The sequence below is a fragment of the Schistocerca americana genome, chromosome 3, assembly GCF_021461395.2.
Source record: "Schistocerca americana isolate TAMUIC-IGC-003095 chromosome 3, iqSchAmer2.1, whole genome shotgun sequence".
In the NCBI taxonomy this organism is placed as follows: Eukaryota; Metazoa; Arthropoda; class Insecta; order Orthoptera; family Acrididae; genus Schistocerca; species Schistocerca americana.
The window spans coordinates 797,177,558-797,204,847 of NC_060121.1; the positions used below are offsets into that span (position 1 = coordinate 797,177,558).

The following is a 27,290-nucleotide window of genomic DNA, read 5'->3' on the forward strand; positions in this document are numbered from 1 at the left end:
ATATATATATATATATATATATATAAAGAGGGGTGACAATGATTGCTCGCTTCCCTAACAGTCCTTAAGTCACTCGTGTGCTGAAGAACAGCCGCCCCCAGACAAATATCTAAAGCCGAGATGCAGAGGGTGTCAGATAATCAAAAAAGTTTCCCGGTTAAAATGAATTTGTCACAATACATGGACTCGCACGGTTCATCTCAGCAGTTTGCAGCTACAAACTTAGAATAATCATACAATCACTGTAAAATAATATATCTTTTTATAGCTCGTAAGGATCGTTAATCAGTGTGCAAGCATTAAATACAAGAGAAATATCTTTCATACAATAATCAAAATTAAAATTCAACCTTTGCCCTAGGGTACATATTGTATGAGCGGCAACATTATTAATTACGATGTATGGCCCTCGGCCGTAAAGAGTAATTACAGTGGGCAAAACTTCTGCAACTAGCCATTCGATGCCACAACAAGTTTTAGAATTAGCTTGGCCCATTAAAATAGTACATAACTATATATTGTTCTATTACTACTGCTGCTTTCAATAGACACTGATCACAACAAGTTTCCCACAACACTCTACAAAACTGCCTGCCCATATGTCTCAATAATGCTCATACATTCACATGTTCAAATAGATTGCTGGTGCACAAGGGTAATAACTTGGAAATTCTTAGTACAAGCTGTGCCAACAAATAAATAATTCCCATTTGTCTTCAATCAGCAACCACAGTTTGTCACACAACGACTACTAACTTGCATGTGAAGTTGTGTTTGCTAGCCAACACACACATTGCACCACATGTACACAACAGAGTGCACTGTATCAAACATTAAACCAACAGGGTCCAATCATCAGCTGCTAAAGCACTTACATAGTGCTCCTCTTGATATGAGGAGCCCCTTCCACCAACTCCACTGGAATTGCTGTCCTTTCGGCTGGCAAAAGACACCAACTACTCTTCCATGCTGCTGTTTCCACGCAGCGGCCACACCCTATGCTGACTGTTCGTGACGTCCCCTTGACCGAACCATGGTACACAAACTTGTCAATGCTCTATCTCTTGACTCTGCTCCGAACTCGCTCATTCCTCATCATGCAGCAAAGACCTACTGCACCATACCTACTCCTTTGCAGCTCTCGTGCTGGTTACCCCAAGAAAACGGTGCAAATGGCTCTGAGCACCATGGGACTTAACATCTGAGGTCATCAGCTCCCTAGAACTTAGAACTACGTAAACATAACTAACCTAAGACACATCCATGCCCGAGGCAGGATTCGAACCTGCAACCGTAGCGGTCACGCGGTTCCAGACTGAAGCGCCTAGAACCGCTCGGTCACAGCGGCCGGCTTACCCCAAAAGACCAACTTCACTGCCGATCTTCACTAGCTGGCCAAGGTGCAAACTCTGGTCATCGCCCCAGCTCTCTATGTCCCTCTCTGACTGCTGACCGCTGGTTACCCAGCCAAGGCGACTTCAGTAGCGTCCAGGAGATGTATCACGTTCGAAGCGGAGCAAGTGACCGCCACACTCTGGTTGAGCATTATCTCACCAAGGCCTGGAGCAATACCAGCTCTCCCGCATATGCTGCCGACCATGCCTCCTTTCGACACGCTACCGAAAAGCAGTGCTAACACAACCAGCTGGTCTGGTTAGGAAGCTAGACTAGCCACGAATTACATAGCACGGCACATTATTCACTTTGTAGCTGGTTCACGAAAGCAGGAACAAAAACTGTGACCGAGCGAGGTGGCGCAGTGATTAGCACACTGGACTCGCATTCGGGAGGACGACGGCTCAATCCCGCGTCCGGCCATCCTGAGTTCGGCTTTCCGTGATCTCCCTAAATCGCTTCAGGCACATGCCGATAAGGTTTCTTTGAAAGGGCACGGCCGACTTCCTTCCCCATCTTCCCTAATCCTTTAAGCCCGATGGCCCCGTTGTCTGGTCTCCTCCCCCAAAACAACCCAACCCACAAATCGTGTGGAGTGTGTTTTTCTTACTGTGTGAGCACGGTATGCACCTGGAGAACTCTGATTTCTTTGGCAGATACGTTGATGAGCTGAAACACTATGACCGACTGCCTAATACAGCGTTGGTCCATCTTTGGAACGCTAAACATCAGTTTATTTGTGTGGCGTGGATTCAGCAAGCCCTTGGAAAGGATCTAGAGATAGTAGATCGGATGTCTACCCACAGGCAGCACAATTTCCGTAAATCATCGGTTGAACTCGGTGGCCAAGACATGAATATAAGTTTACTTTCAAGCTTTTCAAACCATCGTAGCATGATAATGGCCATACCTCACAGACTGTTATCCTGCTGGTAAACGCCGTCACCGTTGGGCAACACAGCAAAAACGAAGGTCTGCAAATGGTCTGCTGCAGCGTTCACGTTGTCCACAACTGTCATACTGCCTTCGATTACTAACACAGGTCCATTGGAAGCCCAAGTTATAGTCCCTACAGTATTGTATTGCTCCCACTGGCCTCTGTCCTTGACACATTCCATGCTTTGGAAAGCCATTCACCTGGATGACAGACTCTCTGGCCACCACCATCGACTTGGTGCTACCGTTCGCCTAGATGACGCAGCATCCAGTCACAACCATTGACATGTTGCAACGAGAAACGTGATTATTCTGAGAAGCGGAAAAACCCCCTTCCTCACTCACTGCCAACTATACAATGAGCATGATAGACACTGGTCACACTTCGTCCTTATTCCAGTTTCCCGTCGGGCCTTCCCGTTATGAGGTCATCTAACATTGCCACCGGGCCATGTTTTAATGAAAAAAAAACCCACCAAAATGTATATTAACTGCTCGCTGATTGAAGCGTACTGACTTTTCCTGTTCCTTCACTTATTTCGTGAAGTTGGGCCAATCCCACAAGGAACTATGGTGATGCTAACCTCACGCCACGTGACTTCCAAATTTCTGTACATGACTGAGAGAGCTCTAGGGACATTTTTCCGCAATTTCATTGATCTCGACGCCGTAGTTTGTAAGTTACCTAGCTCGTTTTTCAACTTTGTGAACAGTGTGTTTGTATGTACAACAGCTCCATATATAGAAACTCAGATGTTTCAGGTAACATGTCATGTTAATCGAAGGAAAAGAAAGAAAAAAATTAATAAACTCACCAGGAAAGTCTCATTACAAAGCCTGAGAATTGTAAGAGAGATACTCTGTGCAACACAATTAAAGTATCACTTTTTCGAAACCCCGTAATTATTTCCCATTATTACATATAAGCTTGAAATTGCTCTCAAAGGAGATTACGACCTTCTTTTGTAAGAGTGCAAAAGCTTGGTGGTCTGTGACATAACTCCAGAGCTCTTTGATGATTCAAACAACAGGATGTGGGTGATACATTCATAGAAAATTCGTGACGCGAATCCTGGACACATGCGGGTAGGCAATCCCTGTACACTTCTCCGGTCGTGCATTCTTACTAGCAGGTGCTGAAGACTATGTCACACGCTTTCTGTGAGCAGGTATATTTTTAATGTGCTCAACAAATGTCGGCCGGTGGCACTGACGGTTTTGGCGAGGGACACTTTCAGTTTTATTCACGCGTGTGTCAATGTCGCACAACTCGTTGATCACGTGGAAGGTGCGCTGAAAACGCATGTGCGCCCTTTGCTGTTCCCGATCGCAATAGAATTTCGTCGAAACGTTTTGGATGGTCGCTAGTGGTTCCACACTATACACCACAACACTATAGTTTATAGGGGTGTGATCATTTACAGTGTGGTTGCTGGCCCACGACGTCTCTAGAGAAGTTTTGAAGCGTCCATAGGATGTCAGCAGTGTCAAGAAAGTCACCCTGTCGCTCATCGCAGTGCGAAATGTCATTTTTCAAGATGTGTGGAAATCAGAGCCTCAGGGGATGGGGTGGCTACATTGACGCCATTTATGCCAACCCGTGATGCGTTTTTACGTCGATTCTGAGCGTCTGTGTGTCTGAAATGTTTATCTCAGCTACACGTGCGAAAACCGTGTGAGTTCAATGCTGGGCGTCTCGACCCTAATCTCCGTAACGGAGGCGGCAAAAGGAGGGGTGAAATATTGGTAAGAGGGGCTGTAACGCCCTTGCAGTGGTGTGACACGTTCGAGGTGTCGTTGGGCGCAGTTGTGGTAAAATGTGGGGCCAATGTGACGATATTAACCCACCTTACACCTCACATGAAACTCTGAGCCCTGGCCTATTTTTCGCGTATGTCGTCACCTTCCTGTTTGAAGCGTCTCCGAGCCCGAGAGTGACGTCGCACCGCACCAGGCTTTCGCACCATTACAGTGATTGTAGGTACCTTTGAGCCGAATTTCAAACTTGTACGTCTCAATGGGAAATAATTGCGGGGTTTCGAAAAATTGGCCTTTTAATTGTGCTGCGCAGCATATAACTGGTATAAATGCTGTTATTTTTGTATTTGGTACCTTAACATGTACACACATGAGCGCAATGACTGGTTTTTTTTCTTTTCTTCGAACGGTCTACCTGCAAACACTTCAGATATTTTACTACCTGCAGTTTTCTGAACAGTCGTAACTGCGCCGCTAAGTATAGACTACCCCTGTCAGGGTAGACTACTATTTTGCGTCCATGCATTCACACTTCAACATCTGACCTGCTGCCCAGGGGAAAATAAGCATTAATGATTTGCTCTTGCCGCATGTACTTGGAGCTACTACCCATCTTAAATACAAACGACTCATAGTAGATATAGTCACTAGCCTGCAGAGGACGAAAATACTTACGTAATATTGTTCAGTAGGCCGTCCTGAGCCACCAGCAGAAACACCTGCACTTGTACCCGTTACACCCTGTACATGCTTTCAGTTCCTGCGATGTACTTTTGCCGTCTAGTGTAAGTTACTATGTGGTTTTAATATCGTTGCACTTTTTTCCATTGTCAGGTGTATCATTTTACCGTGTATTCAGTACACTGGTGCAAATTTAACAATTACAATTTCACCTAGTATTATGACACCTGACGCAGTGATTAAGGCAGTAACACGCAGGAAAGCGCTCTCGTACCGCCACTGGACGGCTGACGCTTGCTTGGTGGCGGCCACTGTTGCAGTTCTGGTCGGCGTACGTGCCGTGCGGCGCGCAGCACCTGGACGCGGTGCAGCTGGCGCTCGAGCAGGTGGACCTGGTGCGCCGCATGACAGCGCTCTACCCGGGCCACCTCACCTTCGTCACCTCTGCCGACGGTGAGTGGGCTTCGCACTCATCACCACATCATGCGTCGCTTAATTTGTCTTACACCTGTAACTGGATGCCCGCAATACGATTAAAATTGGGTGTTAGGAGCTAAGAAGCGCCTTGCTCTCTATTTCACATGTGAACTGTCCACTGCAGCCAATGTAGCACAAATACGTACCACTCAGTCTGCGAATTTGTATAATTCTGCTGCACGTCAGCGCTGTGAAGTAACAAGTAAATTTTTGTACAGTGTATGTGTGGAATTCCCATGAAATATAACCGTTACAAAATCTGTCGAGGAACATAGCAATTAAAAAGTATTTGTTACTCATTATATGAGTATGTGGTGTCTATGTCCAAAAGAAGGGACACTAGGTACTCATAAAACTGATTCGCCCCGATGGGCAGTGAGTCCACCTTCTTAAGTTAGAATGAACGCAACTGCGTAGTAAGTAGGAGAAGCTGAGTTCAAAATCAAGTCCGGCACAAATTTTTACTCGTCGCCGCTCATTCTGCTTTAAGTCCCAACGCAGCTAACATCAATAGTCCCTTCGCTTTCCTTTCCTTTCTGCCCTTCCAGTTCCAATTAACTTATTTCTTGCTCGTTACTTCCGTTACTGATCGTCAAATTGCTGATGTAGCCATTACGCAGTTATACTTTTTTGCCAGACTGTAAAGTTTCGGGGCATAACTGTACACTTGAAGGCGCAGTTTGGGTATGATCCTACGCCTGAACAGGTTTTTCTCTTCTGCATACTGATTTACTGTCACCACACCTGTAGTTGCTGCAGGTGGACTCCTGGTCACGCCAAACTATTTCCAAACTTGACGATTACATACAGGCTTCTAAAGCCAAACACCGCAGTTCTCTCATACAGTGGTTTCTCTCTGCAGTACCAATGTCACCGTACGGCTGTAGCTGTGTCCTGCGCAAATCCACATCTAGATCTACATATGTTCTCCGCAAGTCGCCTTACGGTATTTGGCTGATGGTGCTTTATGTACCGAACTCACACCCTCTTTTCCTGTTCCAATTGTGTATGATTCTGGCAAAGAACGATTGCTGGTAAGCTTTCACCTCACCTCAATTCTCTCTCATTTTAACTCGATAGTCTTTTTTAGAATTTGTAGATTTAAAGAAAGCTTTTGACAATGTTGACTGGAATACTTTCTTTCAAATCATGAAGATGAAAGGGGTAAAATAGGGAGCGAAAGGCTATTTACAGTTTGTACAGAAACCTGATGGCAGTTATAAGAGTCGAGGGACATGAAAGGGAAGCAGTGGTTGGGAAGGGAGTGAGACAGGGTTGTAGCCTCTCCCCGATGCTGTTCAATCTGTATATTGAGCAAGCAGTAAAGGAAACAAAAGAAAAATTCGGAGTAGGTATTAAAATCCATGGAGAAGAAATAAAAACTTTAAGGTTCGCCGAAGACATTGTAATTCTGTCAGAGACAGCAAAGGACTTGGAAGAGCAGTTGAACGGAATGGACAGTGTCTTGAAAGGAGGATATAAGATGAACATCAACAAAAGCAAAACGAGGATAATGGAATGTAGTCGAAATAAGTCGGGTGATGCTGAGGGAATTAGATTAGAAAATGAGACTCATAAAGTAGTAAAGGAATTTTGCTATTTGGTGAGCAAAATAACTGTAGATGGTCGAAGTAGAGAGGATATAAAATGTAGACTGGCAATGGCAAGGAAAGCATTTCTGAGAAGAGAAATTTGTTAACATCGAGTATAGATTTAAATGTCAGGAAGTCGTTTCTGAAAGTATACGTATGGAGTGCAGCCATGTATGGAAGTGAAACATGGACGATAACTAGTTTGGACAAGATGAGAATATAAGCTTTCGAAATGTGGTGCTACAGAAGAATGCTGAAATTTAGATGCGTAGATCACGTAACTAATGAGGAGGTACTAAATAGGATTGAGGAGTTTGTAGCACAACTTGACTAGACGAAGGGATCGGTTGGTAGGACATGTTCTGAGGCATCAACGTATCCCCAATTTAGTATTGGAGGGCGGCGTGGAGGGTAAAAATCGTAGAGGGAGACCAAGAGATGAATACACTAAGCAGATTCAGAAGGTTGTAGGCTGCAGTAAGTACTGGGAGATGAAGAACCTTGCACAGGATAAAGTAGCATGGAGAGCTGTATCAAACCAGTCTCAGGACTGAAGACCACCACAACAACAGTCTTTTCGTGCAGTATGTGTAGCATGAAGCAGTCCAGGGTGTAACGGGTATAAGTGCAGATATTTCTATTGGTGGCTGAGAATGGTATACTGAATGACATTAAATCAGTGTATACATCATTTGCAGACTAACAATATTATAGCTATTAGAAGTTGTATGTTTTTATGTTAGTATGACTGCTACGGTCGCAGGTTCGAGTCCTGCCTCGGGCATGGATGTGTGTGATGTCCTTAGGATAGTTAGGTTTAAGTAGTTCTAAGTTCTAGAGGACTGATGACCACAGATGTTAAATCCCATAGTGCTCAGAGCCATTTGAACGCATTTTTTTAGGTTAGTATGTACCTTCCACTGTACGTGGCAATGGCAGTCCAACGATACTTACTTTCACCTGGGCAGCAGTTCAGATGCTGAAGTGCGCAGAAATGATTTCAAATCGGTTAGCCTGTACTGGTAGGCATAGTCAACTTAGTGGTGCAATTAACACCATGAAGAGAACATTGGATGTAAAGATTGTGACGTGTTTATGGGGAGACTGTTCGAAGCAGAGAAGAAACAACCAACACACTTATAACCGTTACACCCTGTATATTGAGTTCTCTTCGTACAGTTCACTGTAACTTAGCTGTTGCACGTTAAGCTATCGCCACTGGCATGTAAGTTGTCTGCTGTGGCTGTTGCAAACACACATGCTTAATTACATCCGGGTAGACGTCCATGTTAAATAGCCTCTTCCCGGACTGGGATGTGCTTCAGCCGCGGTTCGAATCTGTCCAGCGGATTGCTGACGAGAGTTGGCTTGCTGCCAAGCCTGGTTGTGGTTCTCAGAAGGTTTCCCACATCAAACTAAGTGAATACTGGGCTAATAGCCAAGTCCCACCTCAGTTACGCAATTTGTAAATATTTTTAAAAAAATTCACACTTTCGCATGAGTCACACTACACAAAGGCAGACGCGGTGAACCCATTCAGCCCAGGGTTAAGAGGAAGGGTGTTAACGGGGTGTTAACAGGGTGGCGACAGGGAGGTCGTTCGGCGAGACATTAAATTGACAAGGTCAAATGCGTTAGCATTAGAGTTGCGCTTTACCAAAACTACAGTTTGGTAGTTTTGGTACAGCACATATATCATGCAGTAAATGACAAGATTACCGGTAGTACTGGTAACAATGGCAGGGAAGTAAACGTAAATGAGAGTGTAAGAGAGAAACTGCGACCGGTCAGCATCTCCTTGTTTCTTTAGTTGTTTGTCTTGCACACAGCTATAAATGCACATCATTCACCGTTGATCCATCTTGTGTCTTATACCCTTATACCACCTTTTTTTAATTTTCACTACAACGTCCCCGTGTTTCACGTTACAAATCAACAGTTCTCAAATAAGACGTTAAATTAATCATTGAAAATTTCAGTATTGCCAGAAATACTGTTTATTTTTAGGTAACAAATCGAAGGTTAATTATACTGAACGAAAATGTTCCGTTGGTTACGTGGCATTAGACACATCCTCACTCAGTTTTCGGAAGGATCATCGCTTCTGGGGTCCAGGGAAACCTAATAAGGCACTGATCGCATACGAAAATCAAGCGATCGATTTGAAGTAATGCCTACTAGAAATGCAACACACTTAACGTACAGGTAATGCAGGTACGATGTTGACTGACCAAGGCTACTACGAAAACTACCAGTCTACACTTGCTTGTGATAGTCTACGGTAGCATATGGTAATTTTACAGCTCTAGTTAGTACCCCTGCCCCTGTGGATGCGGGGCAATCCTATCTGGCGCACCGACCGTACTATGCGAACCATCCTATTCGATGGCGTGGGGTATCGAAAAGCCAGCTATTTGATGTACAGCAGCAGCCGTAATGTATGAAAAAAGTGTCTTTCCGTACTACAGATTTTTCCCGAATCGGAAATAAATGGCATGAGGATAAAGAAGGTGTGGCGAGTGACAAAATGTATTTGATACTTCGTGTTAATAACTGTTTACTCAATTCGGAACGAGAAACTGGAATAATATGAAAACTACGGAGTCAGCACCATCGCGCAGGTAACAAGACGGACGAGAAATGAAACGCTTCTGTTACACCGAGATCGCTGAGAAGAAGGAAAACATGAAAACTGCCTATTACGCCAGAGTCGGGCACGAACTGCCTACGGAGAAGAAAATGTGCAAGTACTGAAACGTTTAAGGCAGTAATTACTTCGAGCGTTCTGGAATATTCGTTACTCAGAAACGATTACAATATGGCGGCCAAATAAATAAAAACAATAAAAAATAGGGAGTACACATGATAAGCAACAGCCGTTGCCGTTGTTGACAGCCCGGTCCTTGACAGCCCGGTCCCTGTTGTCAGAGCCAGCTGACGCATATCTGACAGCCGATGTGACAACGCTGTATCATAACATGGAAGATGTCAGTTAATGAGTTTCGCACTAATGAGTCTTTGTATAATAAATGGCTGTGATCCTAAGTACACAAAAGTCATTGTATTGGAGGACGTCTTTCACCATTTAGATGCACCTCCAACACTCTTGCTTGGAGGAGAGGCATTCCAGTGCTCACCCGTCCTCTTGTTCCCGACACATGGGGAAATGTACCTTCGAAATCTTGTAGTCTTGAGATTCTTGCTCATTAGATTTAAAAGTCACTCATTTACTTGCTGGTAGCGCTGGACATAGTGACACACACAGAAAAAGACATATATATGCCCCTACCGCTGGATTTTATGCAGCCCACAAAACCTTCAAATAACACGCTAAAGATTTTCATTACCCGCTAAGCGCAAACTATTAGTCCAAAAAAAAAAAAAACTTTCTACAAAAAGATCCTGTTCATTTTTTCTGTAGGTCTAACATTTTGCTCGTAGCGAATGAGAGAATATCTAAATCTTGCTCGTGGTATCTATTTGAATGCATTACAGGTTGCATAAAACGCAGCTGTACTAGCGGATCAATCATACTATATATATATATATATATATATAATTTCACTGTCAAATAGGATATACTGGATGGAGGACACTACATCTGTATTACGCGCAGGTAGGAATTAGTGCTGGACGAGAGGCGTGCTCGGATGGCTCAGTTGACTAAGGGCACCGTTCTAGAGAAGCGGAGCATGTGGGTTCGAGTCCCAGAACAAATTTTGACACGCCAGTGCCGCGTTTAGTGAAATGCTCATATGCAGCTAAGCTCTGAAAATTTGTCTTCCATTTTATACATACGGGAGCTGAATCAGAAGAATGGTGTCTGGTCTTTCGGACATGTCTGAATAGTACCCTACAAGTAAATATGTACGAATTGAAAGTATACGAAAACTACCAAATATGCCCACTCTCGGGATAAGCTGCATATGGGGAATAAAACATGAGAATAATTAGACATTTGAAGCAGTAAGAAAATGGTACTTCAACTCCCGTGGAATATCCGTTACCCAGTAACGAAAACACGATGTGTTACAGCCCCAGTGTGTACGGGAAATCCAATATCGAGCCAACTTATCTATCGCTGGCTGCAGTGAGCAAAGAGTTCCGCTGCTCTTGACAGCTCTCTCCCTGTTGTCTGGGACAGATGATGAAAATCTGACAGCTGATGTGACAGCACTACAAGCGTAACGCAACGAACATCAAATAACGAGTTTCAGAATTTTCTGCAACACACAACCAGCGTTTCGATGAGAAATAACAGCGATCCTACGGACACAGCAGTCATTGCGTCCAACTTTATGTGGCCACTGAAACCTCAATACCAAAAAGAGAACCATTCCAGCAGTGGTGCGTCAACTGATTACCGACACATGGGAAACTTTAACTCCAAAACCTCGCAACTTTATGGAAGCCATTTATTTATTTGCTGAGAAACTGGCAGTGCTGGACATAGTCACACATACGAAACATATCTTTATTTATAAAGGTGTCCTGGCTCCTGACACCATCATATCACAACTTAAAACTTCTAAAGACAAATTGAGTGTTAGTTACTATGAAACCTACTCCCTGTCCCCTCCCCACTCGGCGATTTTTCATTTCGACATCTATTCAACTATAGCTATCTGCGAAGTCTCACGTCATTCCTTCGACTAGTTACTTTCTTCGTTAGGAACTAATTTTCATTGATATCTCCACCCCTTGTTGGTTCAGTGCTTCTTATCTTTTGCGGTCTCATAGAATAGAGCCGTTGAAAGGCTTACACTACGTGATCAAAAGCATCCGGATATCTGGCCGAAAATGACTTACAAGTTCGTGGCACCTTCCTTCGGTAATGCTGGAATTCAATATGACGTTGGCACACCCTTAGCCTTGATGACAGCTTCCACTATCGGAGGCATACGTTCAATCAGGTGCTGGAAGGTTTCTTGAGGAATGGCAGCCCATTTTCCACGTAGTGCTTCATTGTGTAGTCCATCAACAAAGGAGGTGGCTTACAAAACACTCGTTCGACCTATACTTGAGTATTGCTCATCAGTGTGGGATCCGTACCAGGTCGGGTTGACGGAGGAGATAGAGAAGATCCAAAGAAGAGCGGCGCGTTTCGTCACTGGGTTATTTGGTAACCGTGATAGCGTTACGGAGATGTTTAATAAACTCAAGTGGCAGACTCTGCAAGAGAGGCGCTCTGCATCGCGGTGTAGCTTGCTCGCCAGGTTTCGAGAGGGAGCGTTTCTGGATGAGGTATCGAATATATTGCTTCCCCCTACTTATGCTTCCCGAGGAGATCACGAATGTAAAATTAGAGAGATTAGAGCGCGCACGGAGGCTTTCAGACAGTCGTTCTTCCCGCGAACCATACGCGACTGGAACAGGAAAGGGAGGTAATGACAGTGGCACGTAAAGTACCCTCCGCCACACACCGTTGGGTGGCTTGCGGAGTATCAATGTAGATGTAGATGTAGATGTGGAGAGATATCGATGTCGGTCGGTGTGGCCTGGCATGAAGTCGATGTTTGAAAACATCCCAAAGGAGTTCTATAGAATTCATGTTAGGACTCTGTGCAGGCCAGTCTATTACAGGGATTGTACTGTCGTGAAACCACTCCGTCATAGGCCGTGCGTTATGAACAGGTGCTCGATCGTGTTGAAAGCTGCAATCGCCATCACCGAATTGCTCTTCAACAGTGGGAAGCAAGAAGGTGCTTAAAACATCAGTGTAGGCTAGTGCTGTGATGTTGTTGTTGTGTTCTTCAGTCCAGGGACTGGTTTGATGAAGCTCTTCATATTTTGACTATCTTCTTCTGTGCGGATGCCCAAACAGTGCCCGAACTCTTGCGGGAATCGACGAAAAGCCGCGAGTAATGAGTATAGTGGGCAGGGGCACTATCAATATGTTGCGAGATATTAAGTTGGGAATGTGGGTCTCACGGGAGGCTTACCAGAGATAAGTCCCTGCAGTCGCACTATCCTCTGTGTCCTCGGTGGCTCAGATGGATAGCCAGCACGGTAGCTCAGCGTGGTCGGTCAGAGAGCTGGTGGGCCTCTGTAACAAAAAAACTGAGTGGAAGGATGAAGAAACGAACTTGAACGGATGTCATGTGACGTGCGCAAGTACCAAACACAACAACAACAACAAAAAGATGGATAGACCGTCTGCCATGTAAGCAGAAGATCATGGGTTGAGTCCCGGTCGGGGCACATATTTTCAACTGTCCCCGTTGACTTATATCAACGCTTGTATGCAGCTAGGGGTATTCATTTAATTGTAATTTCATTCTAACGAGCTGCATGCTCACCGATGGTATCTGATCTTTCGGACATGTCCGAAAGAACAGATCCTATATATCTATATATTCTAGAAGTGTCTGACAAAATATTGAGATATGGTCCCATAGTCCTGCTCCTATAGGGAAAGGACAATTTCAGTCTTGTAGGGGAGGAAATGAACATCCTGTAAGTTGACTCTTACAGAGAAGAAAACAGCAACAAGTCACTTTTTACGAGGGTATTTATTTATTTAAATAGCGCAGTTACCGATTTCGAACCAAAAGGTTCATCTTCAGGCGGCTAGTTCACGTTAAGATACATTTCATATTAGCTTTCGCTGTTTTTCGCAAACGGTGAAATTACCTTGGAGTGCTGATGTCCCACAACCAAAAAAAGATGTGATCTAATGTCTTTTTAAATGTAATTGTGCCTCACTGCCATTTTAAATGATGTAAAAAAATTATTGTAATGGAGCTGTTTTGGTTACTTTCGTTCAAAAAACCGCGCCATTACGTTCCAGTGCTGACTGCTTGTGGTCGTGCAGCAACGAAGACTGTGTGATGCACTTTTTTAATGTATATGTATACACATTACCTGAAGCACAACTCACACGCCAAAAAGTTTCACCACATGGAAGATGGCGATATCGCAACCATAACTTCCACTCTCAGAGATATTTCGAAACAGACATATATGTGACAGTAGGAATTTTCAATTTATGTTCAATTACTTACTATTTATATTAAAACAAACTGATTAAAGTTAAGATAAACAAATAAAGCAGCAAGTGTGTTACATAGTGATAAAGTTGTGTGTTTTTTAGATATTACTAATTGAATTTAATATATGACAGAGCAATCTTTTATATATTATTCACTATTTCATGTTGGGTTAGTGTCTGCATTTTGTTTTTGTCAAAGAGAAAGAGAGAAGTGTTTACACGGGAGGGCAGGTGAATGCAATTTTAAGAAAGGCTGCATATACCAACTCGGTCAGTTCACTGAGGAGTTTTGTGGAGATTTCCTTTTATGTACGTAGATTTCAATCTATTCAAGCAAAACCATGAAGCTATCTTTCTAAGCATGGTGCAATATTTGTACGTGGTCTTCAGTGCTCTTTATTCCGTGACTGTAAGTGGTTGTGTGCATGGCAGCTGTGGATTTTGAGACGTTGTTCAAACGCATAGCATCTATATGCTCTTTGAATCGAGTCTCAATGCTTCTCCTAGTTTGTCCTTTACAGTAGGAAGGGCAACTTTGGCAGCTCTGTTGTGTACGCCATATTTTTTGTATGGGGTGTAAATCCATACAAAAAAATTTGACATATGAAAACTGTGCTGCCAAAGTTCCGAATTGCGTAAGCTGCTTGAGGCGAATGGCGAGATGAGTATTTGAGAGAGGACACAACCATTTTAGTTCCTCATGTTTTCCGAACCCCAGCCGTCGCTCCGTTTCTGGTGAGCTCCTTACTTAAGTTACATTGAACCACAATCCTTCTTCCTGTCTTCATAACTGAGCGACTGCCAACACAGAGTTTCGGAAAACTAAATTTGACACTCCTGCGGCAATATGACTATCCTGACGCCCAAGAGGATCATTAATGTCCACTGGGACCTATCAGGAGACATCAGGTTTCAGCAGCGACACTGTTACCATTTCTCTGGTTAATCAATCAACCACCACCTATTTGCAGTTGTTGTTGTTGTGGTCTTCAGTCCTGAGACTGGTTTCATGCAGCTCTCCATGCTACTTTATCTTGTGCAAGTTGCTTCATCTCCCAGTACGTACTGCAGCCTACATCCTTCTTTATCTGATTAGTGTATTCATCTCTTGGTCTCCCTCTACGATTTTTGCCCTCCACCCTGCCCTCCAATGCTAAATTGGTGATCCCTGCATACCTCAGAATATGTCCTACCAACCGATCCCTTCTTCTAGTCAAGTTGTGCCATAAACTAGTATTCCCCCCAAATCTATTCAATACCTCCTCATTAGTTATGTGATCTACCCATCTAATCTTCAGCATTATACTGTAGCACCACATTTCGAAAGCTTCTATTCTCTTCTTGTCCAAACTATTTATCGTCTATGTTTCACTTCCATACATGGCTACACCCATACAAATACTTACAGAAGCGACTTCCTGACACTTAAATCTATACTCGATGTTAACAAATTTCTCTTCTTCAGAAACGCTTTCCCTGCCGTTGCCAGTCTACATTTTATTTCCTCTCTACTTCGACCATCATCAGTCATGTTGCTCCCCAAATAGCAAATGTCCTTTATTACTTTAAGTGTCTTATTTCCTAATCTAATTCCCTCAGCATCACCCGATTTAATTCGATTACATTCCATTATCTTCGTCTTACTCTTGTTGATGTTCATCTTATATCCTACTTTCAAGACACTGTCCATTCTGTTCAACTGCCCTTCCAAGTCCTTTGCTGTCTCAGACAGAATTAAAACGTCATCGGCGAACCTTAAAGTTTTAATTTCTTCTCCATGGATTTTAATACCTACTCCGAATTTTTCTTTTGTTTCCTTTACTGTTTGCTCAATATACAGATTGAATTACATCGGGGAGAGGCTAAAACCCTGTCTCACTCCCTTCCCAACCACTGCTTCCCTTTCATGTCCCTCGACTCTTACAACTGCCATCTGGTTTCTGTACAAGTTGCAAATAGCCTTTCGCTCCCTGTATCTTACTCCTGCCACCTTCCGAATTTGAAATAGAGTATTCCAGTCAACATTCGAAACCTTTCTCTAAGTCTACAAATGCTAGAAACGTAAGTTGGCCTTTTCTTAATCTAGCTTCTAAGATAAGTCGTGAGGTCAGTATTGCCTCACGTGTTCCAATGTTTCTACGGAAGCCAAACTGATCTTCCCCGACGTCGGCTTCTACCAGTTTTTCCATTCGTCTGTAAAGAATTCCCGTAAGTATTTTACAGCCGTGGCTTATTAAAGTGATAGTTTGGTAATTTTCACATAAAGCTGCATGCCCTCGGGAAAAATTACGGGTGTAGTATCCCCTTGCTTTCAGCCGTTAGAAGTACCAGCACAGTAAGGCCGTTTTGGTTAGTGTTGCAAGGCCAGATCAGTCAATCATCCAGACTGATGCCCCTGCAACTACTGAAAAGGCTGCTGCCCCTCTTCAGGAACCACACGTTTGTCTGGCCTCTCAACAGCTACCCCTCCGTTGTGGTTGCACTTACGGTATCGCTGAGGCACGCAAGCTTCCCCACCAATGGCAGAAGAGGCATTAAATCTCACAGGTTATGTTTCATGACGCTCCATTCGGTTGAAAGCATTTCTGGGCGAATTCGTCTGCCTTCAAAATGATTCACTACCGTCGATGGTGCTCCGTTTGTCAGCGCAATCTGGAGGAAGGTTGAAGGAGGATTTCAGCCCGTTAGCGCACTTTTTAGTGGCCACACTGACGGTAGTCTGTCTCAGCTACGGTGGAACATTGGTTACCCGGTCTGGGTGGGACGGATTAACGAAACTTCGGATAATCGGGAAATCCAGAAAAAAATAAGGATGACGTTGTTTGAAGGCCATAACCAAACTTTAAAATTTATTTTTACGTAAACATGCAAATGATACATTATTTTCCCATAAATTTTGATGATATACTGAAACAAACAGTAGGTTTTATACACTGAAATAATTAGTTTCTTCTGAGTCAGATTCTTAAGTTATATATATATATATATATATATATATATATATATATATATATATATACAATACCAGCGACATTGCGACCAAAGTAATTTTCGCCTGGCATTTCAAATAAACCATTACTTTGTGCACCCACGTAGTCGCCTTTGAAACTGTAATACAGTAAGGGTCATGGAATAAATATCGATGCTAGTCAACACTTTCATGCACGCATGGAGATTGTCAGAGATTAAAATCCTGAAGAAAAAGCTCAGTTGGCCAAAGAAGTTTTCCCCTGCGTCTAACCGCAATACCAAAGTACGTAACACTATCTTACTCGCTATTCTACGCTGCGGTTTATAGAGGAGAAAGATGAAGAGAGCACAGGTTATTCGGCGATCCAGACAGATCTGCAGAAGACAGGCACATATATAACGACACCGACTGAGGCGCTCCTGATGGGCCTAGTTGTAAGAAAGTGACGTGCTCAATATAGGTTCAAAAAGAGCGAATATGTCAATGCATGGGAGATACGGGACGGAAGATTCACATCGAACGGCCATGCGAACATACCAGTTGTTTCCCAAAATTCAGGAAAAATCACGAATGTCGCACTTCTGTCGTAACAAGAGTGCAATGCGCTTCTTTTCGAGACTTCGTTTTAATCCTGCTTACTTACTCAAAATGCCCCAACGCATCATAGACACTTGTGAATGTGGAACAATCGGCACCAGGCACCACCAAATCGTCTGGGATTGGCCATTTGTCAAGATAATGCAGACGTGGACAAAAAGTCTTTGACAATAGACCAGTCCGTATCATAATAAGGAACGAGTAACTGTGGCACTAGCTGAATTTACTGACAGCCAAAGACTCACCTTACCAACCGCAAGCCTAAAGCCGAGAGACAACCAAGAAGAGGGCATATAGTGATGTGACAAAAGTCATAAGATAGCGATACGCTCATATGCAGATCTATAGTATTACTTCACTACGTATAAAAGAGCAATGCATTGGCGGAGCTGTCATTTGTACTCAGGTAGTTCATGTGAACAGGTTTCCGACGTGATTATGGCTGCTCGACGGGAATTAACAGAATTTCCACGCGGAATAGTAGTTCGAGCTACACGCATTGGACATTCCATTTCCGAAATCGTTACGTAATTCAATATTCGGAACTCCATGCTGTCAAGAGTGTGCCGAGAATACAAAATTTCAGGCATTTCGTCTCACCACGGATAACACAGTGCCCAACGGCCTTCAGTTAACGACCGAGAACAGCGGCGTTTGCACAGAGTTACCAGCGCGAACAGGCAAACAACTCTGAGTGAAATAAACAACGAAATCAATGAGGCACGCACGACATACGTATCCGTTACGAAAGTGCTGCGAAATTTGGCGTTAGTAGGCTACGGTAGCAGACAATCGAATCGAGTGCCTTCGCTAGTAGTACATCGCCTGCAGGGCCTGTCCTGGGCTCGTGACCACGTGACCATATCGGTTGGACCCCAGACGACTGGGCGACCGTGACCTAGTCAGATGAGTCCCGATTTCAGTCGGTAAGAGCTAATGATAAGATTCGAGCATAGTGCAGAGCCCACGTAGCCACGGACCTAATTGTTCAACAAGGCACGGAGGAAGCTGGTGGTGACTCCTTAACGGTGTGGGGGTTATTTAAATGGAATGGACTGTGTTTTATGGTCTAACTAAACCGATCATCGACTGTAAATTGTTATGATCGGCTACTTCCAGACCATTTGCAGCCATTCATGTACTTCATGTTCCCAAACAACGATGGGATTCTTATGCAGGACATGCGCCATCTCACCGGGCCGTAATTGTTTGCAAATGGTTTGGAGAACATTCTGGACAATTTGAACGAATGCTCTGCCCACCCAAATCACCCGATATGAATCCAGTCGGACAGTTATTGGATGTTCCTTCACAAAATCCTACGCTGGCAATACTATCACAATCAGAGGCAGCATGTTTCAATATTTCTGCAAGGCACTTTTAACATCTTGTTGAGTCCATGTCATTTCTAGTTGCTGCACTAAACCTCGAAAAGGAGTGCTAACGCGATATTAAGAGGTATCGCATGACTTATACCACCTCAGCGTACCTACACCATGACTAAAACGCGCAGGCCGTGCGGTTCTGGGCGCCACAATCTGGAACCGAGCGTCCACTACGGTCGCAGGTTCGAATCCTGCCTCGGCATGGATGTGTGTGATGGCCTTAGGTTAGTTAGGTTTCATTAGTTCTAAGTTCTAGGCGACTGATGACCTCAGAAGTTAAGTCGCATAGTGCTCAGAGCCATTTGAACCATTTGAACTAAAACGCGCAACTACATGCAACTACAACGACTTTCGGGGTCCAGTGAGGAGATGAGCCTCTTCCTGAGACCTTGACAGCCATTTCCCAATCTCTATACCTTTGGTGGCTTGACAGCACAACCATTGTCAACCCTGAGTTGTGCCTCGGCGCGCCCCGGACTAATAGTCCCGACAAAATGAAGATATCTAGTTTGGTTCTGACGCCAAGTACTGCAGTGTAGTGTAGCGTTGTGTACTGCAGTGCTATATAGTTAGCTAGAACTAGAAACTGCAAAATTATGATGTAGCAATAGGAGCAGTAGCATGTGTATCTTGGTTCCGGATGAGCATATGCTGTGCGCTACATGATCGAAAGATAGTATGTAGGTTTCTTAAACGAAAAATGATATGTAATATTTCTATTTTTAATCATTTTATGTATACTGTATAAGTTTTTCCTTAAAGAGCATAATACTGTGGGATAGAAACATGTTTGAAATTTTATATTGTAATATTGTGTGTTATGGGATAGGCAACATAGGACCTGTACTTACATTCAGATTACAGACTAACATAAAATATAAAATACGTAAATAAATAAATGTTGTGGTGAGTAAAAAAACTGTATCACGCATGTGCATTCTACAACTTCGCAATCTATACGCAGTCCAGGACATCTGTGTGTGAGGGTCACGTGTGTAAGTTGGTGAGGTATTAGTGCTCATCTTCTGGAACCTCTACCAATCTATGCCCAGTTTATGACTATTTCATTTACGCATTGCACCCACGTGAAAATGCTGGATATTTTCCTTTATCACGACGCAACCAAGTGAATACTTTGCAGACTGACCATGCGCCTGCAGTGCTCTAACATGATCCTACAGTGGCTATCAGGGTTGTTCTGTGTAAATGACATTTCCAGCAGGGTGGGCAACTTCCAGCTGAGAGTGGTGGACAAGAGTGCTTTTACTGCAATTTCATCCTCTTCACCTCACATTAGCGGGCAGTGAGCCGTCTGTGAGAACACAAACAGTCTTTAAAATATGAAAAAAAAATGATTTAAAAACAGAAAAAACTGTGTCAAAGGTGAAAGTCATGTTTTGTTGTTAGATGTATAAAAAAAGATACACTCCCTGAGAAAAACAGTGAAGATCCCAGAAAACACAGTCCGATGTCGATGTAGCTTCATACATGTACGCATCATCACTGATTACGTAAACGATTAAATTTGGAATTTTCTGTGACAGGCAGAACAGCCGTTGAAGTATGTAAGTGTTGTTCCGCCTTAGCGTTTTAACCAGACCTGGTGTAGTACGTATGAGCCGTGAGCAGCGTCAGATGTTGAGTGAACAACGTGTACGATAAGGAGCTGTGGCATACTCGTGTGTCACAGCGTTACTTGCACCTGTCAGAGTTTGAAAGTGGTCTCATTGTTGGCCTTCTTGTGGCCAACTGGTCGACTGGACTGCATGGAAACGCGAGGGCCGGCTCCAGTCGATCACATCTGACCACCACAAGAGCACGTAGAAATCCCCTCAAATCTGCCACTACCATCGGAGAACAAGTAATGGATTCCCTGCGACATTATGTGTGATGCTATACCACTGGTCGGAGAGTCACGTACGTAGGCGAGGGAATTACCGACCCAAACGTAGACTGCCGTTAACACCACAAAATAAACGTCTCCGTTTCCAGTGCTACTGTGACTGGGAAACATGGACTACTGATGAATGGAGCTACGTTTTGTTCTACAATGAATTGGAGCCCTGCACTGTTCTGGATGACCCCTCCGGAGACTATGGCGGGTAGGTAGGGAGAGGTCTCATTCTTCCAATGTTTTGGAGAGCCACAGCAATGTTACTTTCTGGCCTTCGGATATGCAACAAGGCACGCTACGGACATCCTGCTTTCTTATGTATTAACTCACTTGGGAAACTGTTATGGAGCCATTTTTCAACAGGATAATGCTGGTCTACACAAAAATCACGTGTCTTTATGAACTGCCAACTTCAAGCTGACGTAGTTACGGGGCCAGGAGGATGTCCTGATGTTTTCTCTATAAAACATGTGTGGACCAGTTCAGACGTCAACTCAGTTCCTAGTGTTATTACATGTAGGATACTAAGGACCAGTTACAAAAGTGTTGTTGGTGAACGTGTCTCAAGAGAGGGTACGAGACTCTATGGCACTTTTTCCAACAGAAGCAGTGGATGCCTTCAGGCCACATGCTTGTCTTGTCATGCAGTATATATCTTCAATTTTGGCATGGTTGCAGATGCTGGTGGTGCATTGTTTTGCGACTGTTGGGCAGTAATGGTGGCTGAAAAGTGCAATTTGTTGATTTTTGGAATGAAATGATTTCCCTGGAAAATGTCAAATAAAGTGAGGTAGAAATGGTGGAGCAGTGGAACCTGAGCCAAGCTGATGGTATAGAAGGAGAGAAATGGGATGGAGAAATACAATTTGAGTGCAGTGACCGGAGAAAGAATAATTTACCGGTGTTAATAACGAATGTTTATGAATTCAGCCTGTGGTTACGAACAAAAAAACTTATCTGTTACGTACCTGCTGTTGGATGTATCTTTGAAGGTTGTACTGCACACACAAATACCTAAATGTATTTCCACAATCACCAGATTATTACTTAGCATACATTGTGAAATAATGTGAAATGTGAGTGGGAATTAAGATTGTATGAACTGGTTAGCGATGAGATAGACTGAGAAAGCCAAGGAGTGACCTCTGTGGATCTTGCAATAATAAATTAAAACTTTTCCACTTAAGTGACTCTGTCACTGTGTTCTTTGAAATGTCAGCGTTTCAGCCGTTGTTGCAAATGGCCAATTTCATCTTTATCTATATCCACATCTACATCTACATACATACTCAGCAAGTCACCATACGGTTCATGGCGGAGGGTACCTTGTATCACTACCAGTCTTCCCCTTTCCTATTCAATTCGCTAATGGAGCGAGATAAAGCGATTGTCTATACGCTTCCGGGCATGCCGTAATTTCTCTCGTCTTCCCCGTCCTGATGGGAAATGTACGTTAGTGTCGTTAGAATCATGCTACAATCTGCTTCTAATGCCTATTCTCTAAATTTTCTTGTCAGCGTTTCTCCAACAGAGCTTCGTCTTCCCTACAATCATACCTATTTGAGGTCATCGTGCATTTCCGTAATACTCGAGTGTTGATCAACTCTACCTGTAGCAAATCTAACAAGCCGGCTCTGATTCCATTTGATTTCTCCCTTTAATCAGCCCTGGTAAGGATCACAGATTCTCGAGCAGTACTGAAGAATGGACCATACTAGTGGTCTATACGGGATTTCCTTGGTAAGTCTACACTTTGCAGCGATTCTCCCAATAAACCGATGTGGGGCATTCAACTTTTCGCTTATCAACTTTACGTGTTCATTCCACTTCATATCACTTTGGAACGGTACCCCTCGATATTTAATGAACGTGACTTTATCAAGAAATACACCGCCATTTATGTATTCGACCATTAGGTGATTGTTTTTCACACTCATCTGCATTAACTAATAGTTTTCTATAGTTAGAGTAAGCTACCATTGATCACACCGAATAGTAATTCGTCTAAGCCATTCTGCATCACTCAACGACGACACTCCCGAACACTACAACATCATCAGCAAAATTCGCAGACTGTTGCTCACCCAGCCCCTCAGATGGTTCACCAAGAGCGATCCCATCACACTTCCCCGGGGCACTCCATGTATAGGTAGTGTTGTATTACTTAAGAAGTGTTCGAGCCACTTCACATGAAGACCCCGACTGTAAGTAATGCCAAGGGACAATTTGGTTGTCTTGAAAAATTGAACAGTATAGTGTCAATAAAGTCTCATAAATAACGTTTTTCAATTAAATGCAACGTGTTTTTTATTCACAGAGTTCATTGTTCTAAAATATTTTTAAAATGGTAAATTCACAGGAATTCGTCAATGAGTACTTAAGATTGTTCATTTTCAAAATGAGTACGTTTAACATTAGCTGGGATTGACTTACCACTATGTGCTGGGTAAATTAACGAAGATTTACTACAAAGCATCTTCAAAATACATATTTAAAACGTCGGAATAGCTTCAATTTTGGTACTAAAGTTGGCTTTAAGAATTTATGCAATCATAAAGCATAACAATCTCAGTGTCTAATCTATGATTCAACAAGATATTAGATAAGCTTTAGCTACACATTAGTGTAACACTAAGCAGTTTTAAGGATGGCACTTAACATTTTTTCCATCACATTGTCACGTACATTCACGTAAAGTATGGGGTGAGACACAACATTGATTACTTCCTTAAACAGATATTCACATTTACCTGATTAGCGACAACTTTTGAAGAGCGTTTGTGTTCAGAAACATATTGACGATCTTTTTCCGAGTCGTAGTTATTCACTTCATCCACAGATTCGTAAAAATCGTTCCTGAAAAGTATTTCCCTAGCACAAATCCTGACAAAGCTCCCATTAGCGAGAATCTGAAAACCGAGATAGAACTGCCATATCTCGGTTTATCGTGGAACTATCAACCTAACATGCATGAAGGACATCATTTTACGTTTTTTCATAGAATGTTCTGCGAACCATGGACCAAGTTCTACAGGCAGATTCAATTTTGCTGGATTTCCGGTAAACATTTGACGCAGTGCTTAATTACAGACTGTTAATGGAGGTCCGATCATACGTAATAGGTTCTCAGCTATGAAGTTGTTGATTGTAAAAAGATGTAAGGAACAGAAGTACTGCCTCTATTTAAGTATTTTTCAGCTAATTCAGACTTTACAAAGAGCAGCCTCTGTAATCTTAAGCTAGAAGATACAATGTCAGAAACTTTTTGAGTGCCTCTCCGTCTCCTGCATGGAAACAGATATTGAAATTGTGATTGTTAGTTTAAGTTTTAAGAGGCTACACATTGTAAGGTTTGAATTAGCTGAACAAGAAAGTAAAATAAATAAATACATGCAAAAAATCTGTTTCTCATCTATTCTCCCCCTAATCCCTGTTTGAAGCCGACATCTTCACAGCTGAGAATCTATTTCGTATGCTCGGACTTCCGTTACCGGTCTTCAGTGGGGCACTTTATCCATTGTTCGCAGGGTATCGTGTAGGAAAAGAGCAAGCTGTGTTTCGTACGAGGAATGCTTTTGAAATCCGTGCCAATTTGTGTACTGAATGTTTTTGTTTGAACTGCGTTTATTATACTCGAACATTTAAAATGCACAAGAGTTTTGCAACAGGCCGATTTAAGGATACTGATGTGTAATTTAGCGGGTTCGTTCAAGCTGGTATGTTTCATATCGGACCAGTGATGGCTTCAGATCTTATGTGACGTAATTTTTTCTGGCTTGTGCAGTATATTCATGAAGAACGTCTTCCACTTTATTTTTGATTGGATGGCAAGAGTGAAAATGCATTGCCCAACACCACCTATTGACAGTAGTTTATGTTACTTTAGCTCATGTTCATTGGTATCGGCAATTAAGGTGCAAGCCCATACACTGATATTGCACTTTACCCTCAAAGAGCCTGGCAGAGACAGCAAAGTGCAACGCTCGCCTCCGGTCTTTTGTATACTCCTGTGCCTAATGAGGCAGAATCCGTGCGCTTCCGGACTGTAGGCTGGATAATGCTTGAAGGCCAAACTATAGAACGCAGTTCACGTACCCAAACCGTGTTGGCTGGGTGCTGTCATTTTTCTATTCTTCTGTGGAATAGCAACACGCAATTTTTTTTTAGTGGTACGACAGGTATTTGTGAGCTTTCGCTTTGTGTAGAAGAGTATTCCATTATTTCCTATATAGGTCGACGTCAGCCAATTCTGAACTCTAATTGTCCTTATGACCTCCCTGACACCTTTCTCCCTGCTTAGTTTTTTTCTTCCAACAATCCTGCTTTCTCAGGCCCATCGCTGAAGATCTACTTAATCATTCTGTGAATAGCTCTCAGTACAAGTCCTGCCTATTCATCCTTTCAATCTTAAGGCAGTTTGTATTGCCTTGTTCATTGTAAGTAGATATAAAACGAAACGTCCTCAATGACTGACTCACCATCGTCTAGAACATTGAAAGTTGGAAAGGGTGATGGTCTTGTACTGTAGGTATAGCTTAAGAACGAATTTTTCGGAATTCCACTCTTAAGGGGGTGAAATAGAAGACGAAATGTGACGCTATTAAGGAAATGTTTAAACTAGAACAACGAAAATTGGTACTTGGTTTGTCGGTCAGTAGTGAAAAAATACATATTTTAGAATTTTTGAAAATTTAGCAAGTATGTGGATGAAATGGTGGGAGAAAGTGTTTTAGAAAACAGATCGTTGTTAAAGAACTACTAAACCACTTTTAGAGATGTATCTACGAAAAGTGGTGCTCAACTCTTGAGTTGGAAATAAGAAAATATGTGTTTCAGTGTTTTTCGAAATTCAACCCCTAAGAGGGTGAAACAGGGGATGAAAATTTTGATGATAATATTTGATTGAGTGTCACACTAGGAAAAGGAACATCATTTTAAAAATTTTATCGTAATTAACCTTTTTACTGATGTGGCTAACGTCATGGGATACTTCCTAACATCGTGTCGGACCTTTTTCTGCCCGGCGAATTGCAGAAACAAGACGTGTCACGGACTCAACAAGTCTTTGGAAATCCCCTACAGAAATACTGAGCCATGCGGCCTCTAAAGTCGTCCATGTTTGCTAAAGTGTTGCCAGTGCAGGACTCTGTGCACGAACTGACCTCTGGTTCATGTTCATAAATGTTCGATGGGATTCACGTCGGGAGATCTATGTAGCCAGATCATTCGCTCTAATTATCCAGAATGTACTTCAGACCAAAGGCAAATAATTATGGCCGTGTGCCATGGCACACTGTCATCCGTAAAAATCCATCGTTGGTTGTGAACATGAGGTCTATGAATAGCTGCAGATTGTCTCCAAGTCACCCAATGATCGATTCAGTTGCACCAGAAGGTCCAGTTAATTCCATGTAAACAACGCCCACACCATTATGGAGCCACCACCAGCTTGCACAGTGCCTTGTTGTCAACTTGGGTCCGTAGCTTCGTGGGGGTCACACCACACTCTAACTCTATCATTAGCTCTTATCAATAGAAATCGGGGCTCATGCGACCAAGCCTCGGTTTTCCAGTCGTCTAGGGTCCAACCGATATGGTCACGAGCCCAGGAGAGGCGCTGCAGTTGATGTCGTGCTGACTGATGTCGTGTTGATCCATGCAGTTATTTTACGCAATGTCGTTGTCTGTTAGCAGTAACAATTCTACACAAATGCACCTACTGTCGGTCGTTAAGTGAAGGCCGTCGGCCACTGCGTTGTTCTTGGTGAAAGGTAATGTCTGAAATTTGGAACTCTCGGCACACTCTTGACACTGTTAATCTCGCAATGTTAAAATCCTTAACGATGTCCGAAATGAGATGCACCATTCGTTTCTCCATCGCTCTATTTGCAGGTGGAACAGGAGAGAAAATGACTACTATTGGTACAAAATACCCTCCGCCACCGACCGTAGAGTGGTTTTCGGAATATATACGTAGATACAGACGCAGAATCGGATATTAATTCTTATTTGCGCGCATGTACTTAGTTTTCACTACATTTTTGTGTTGATTCGTCTTCCTAGCTGCTTGTAAATGCTTCTACCATTGCTTTTTGCCTTCTTGCAGTTGTATTAGTATCATATCCATATGCCAGCACGTAGTGATTTGTATGGGACAGTCACTCTTGTACCGATATCTGCATCTGTTACAACCTTTTCCAAGCCTATACTGAACAGAAGGCGGGATAATATAACACCCTCTCTTACTCCAACAAGCCATGCCACCATATATTCTCGATTGTTTTATTTTCCATGAACATATATTATGAAAGCGTAATCCAGTTACCATTCCTGAGCACTACAATAGAATTGTTTCCCCCTTTGCGGTTTATGAAAGCATCTGGATCCACTACCTACGTTTTCGTTTTGATTCACATCTTTGTTACATTCATCAGTAATTTCTAGAGGTATTAGTTCGGTAATCTAACTGTTCTTGCATGTATTCGTTCCTTTCTTCTTCAAATAACTACGTTGTTACTATACTGTCCACTGAAACTTTTCACTTTGACAGCTTTTCATGGGCTCCTACTAAGGTATTTGACTCAAGATTAATTAGTATTTTGTGCCTGACTCT

General features: G+C 42.9%; 1 protein-coding gene across 1 annotated transcript in view; it reads left to right on the forward strand.

Annotated features, from left to right (window-relative positions):
• The window catches only part of LOC124606407 (dipeptidase 1-like), a 124,316-nt gene that overhangs the window by 74,182 nt on the left and 22,844 nt on the right, over nucleotides 1–27,290 (forward strand). The window contains exon 3 of the mRNA XM_047138387.1: nucleotides 5,091–5,223. Within this exon, the coding sequence (XP_046994343.1) occupies nucleotides 5,091–5,223 (133 nt within the window). The remainder of the gene's footprint in view (nucleotides 1–5,090; nucleotides 5,224–27,290) is intronic.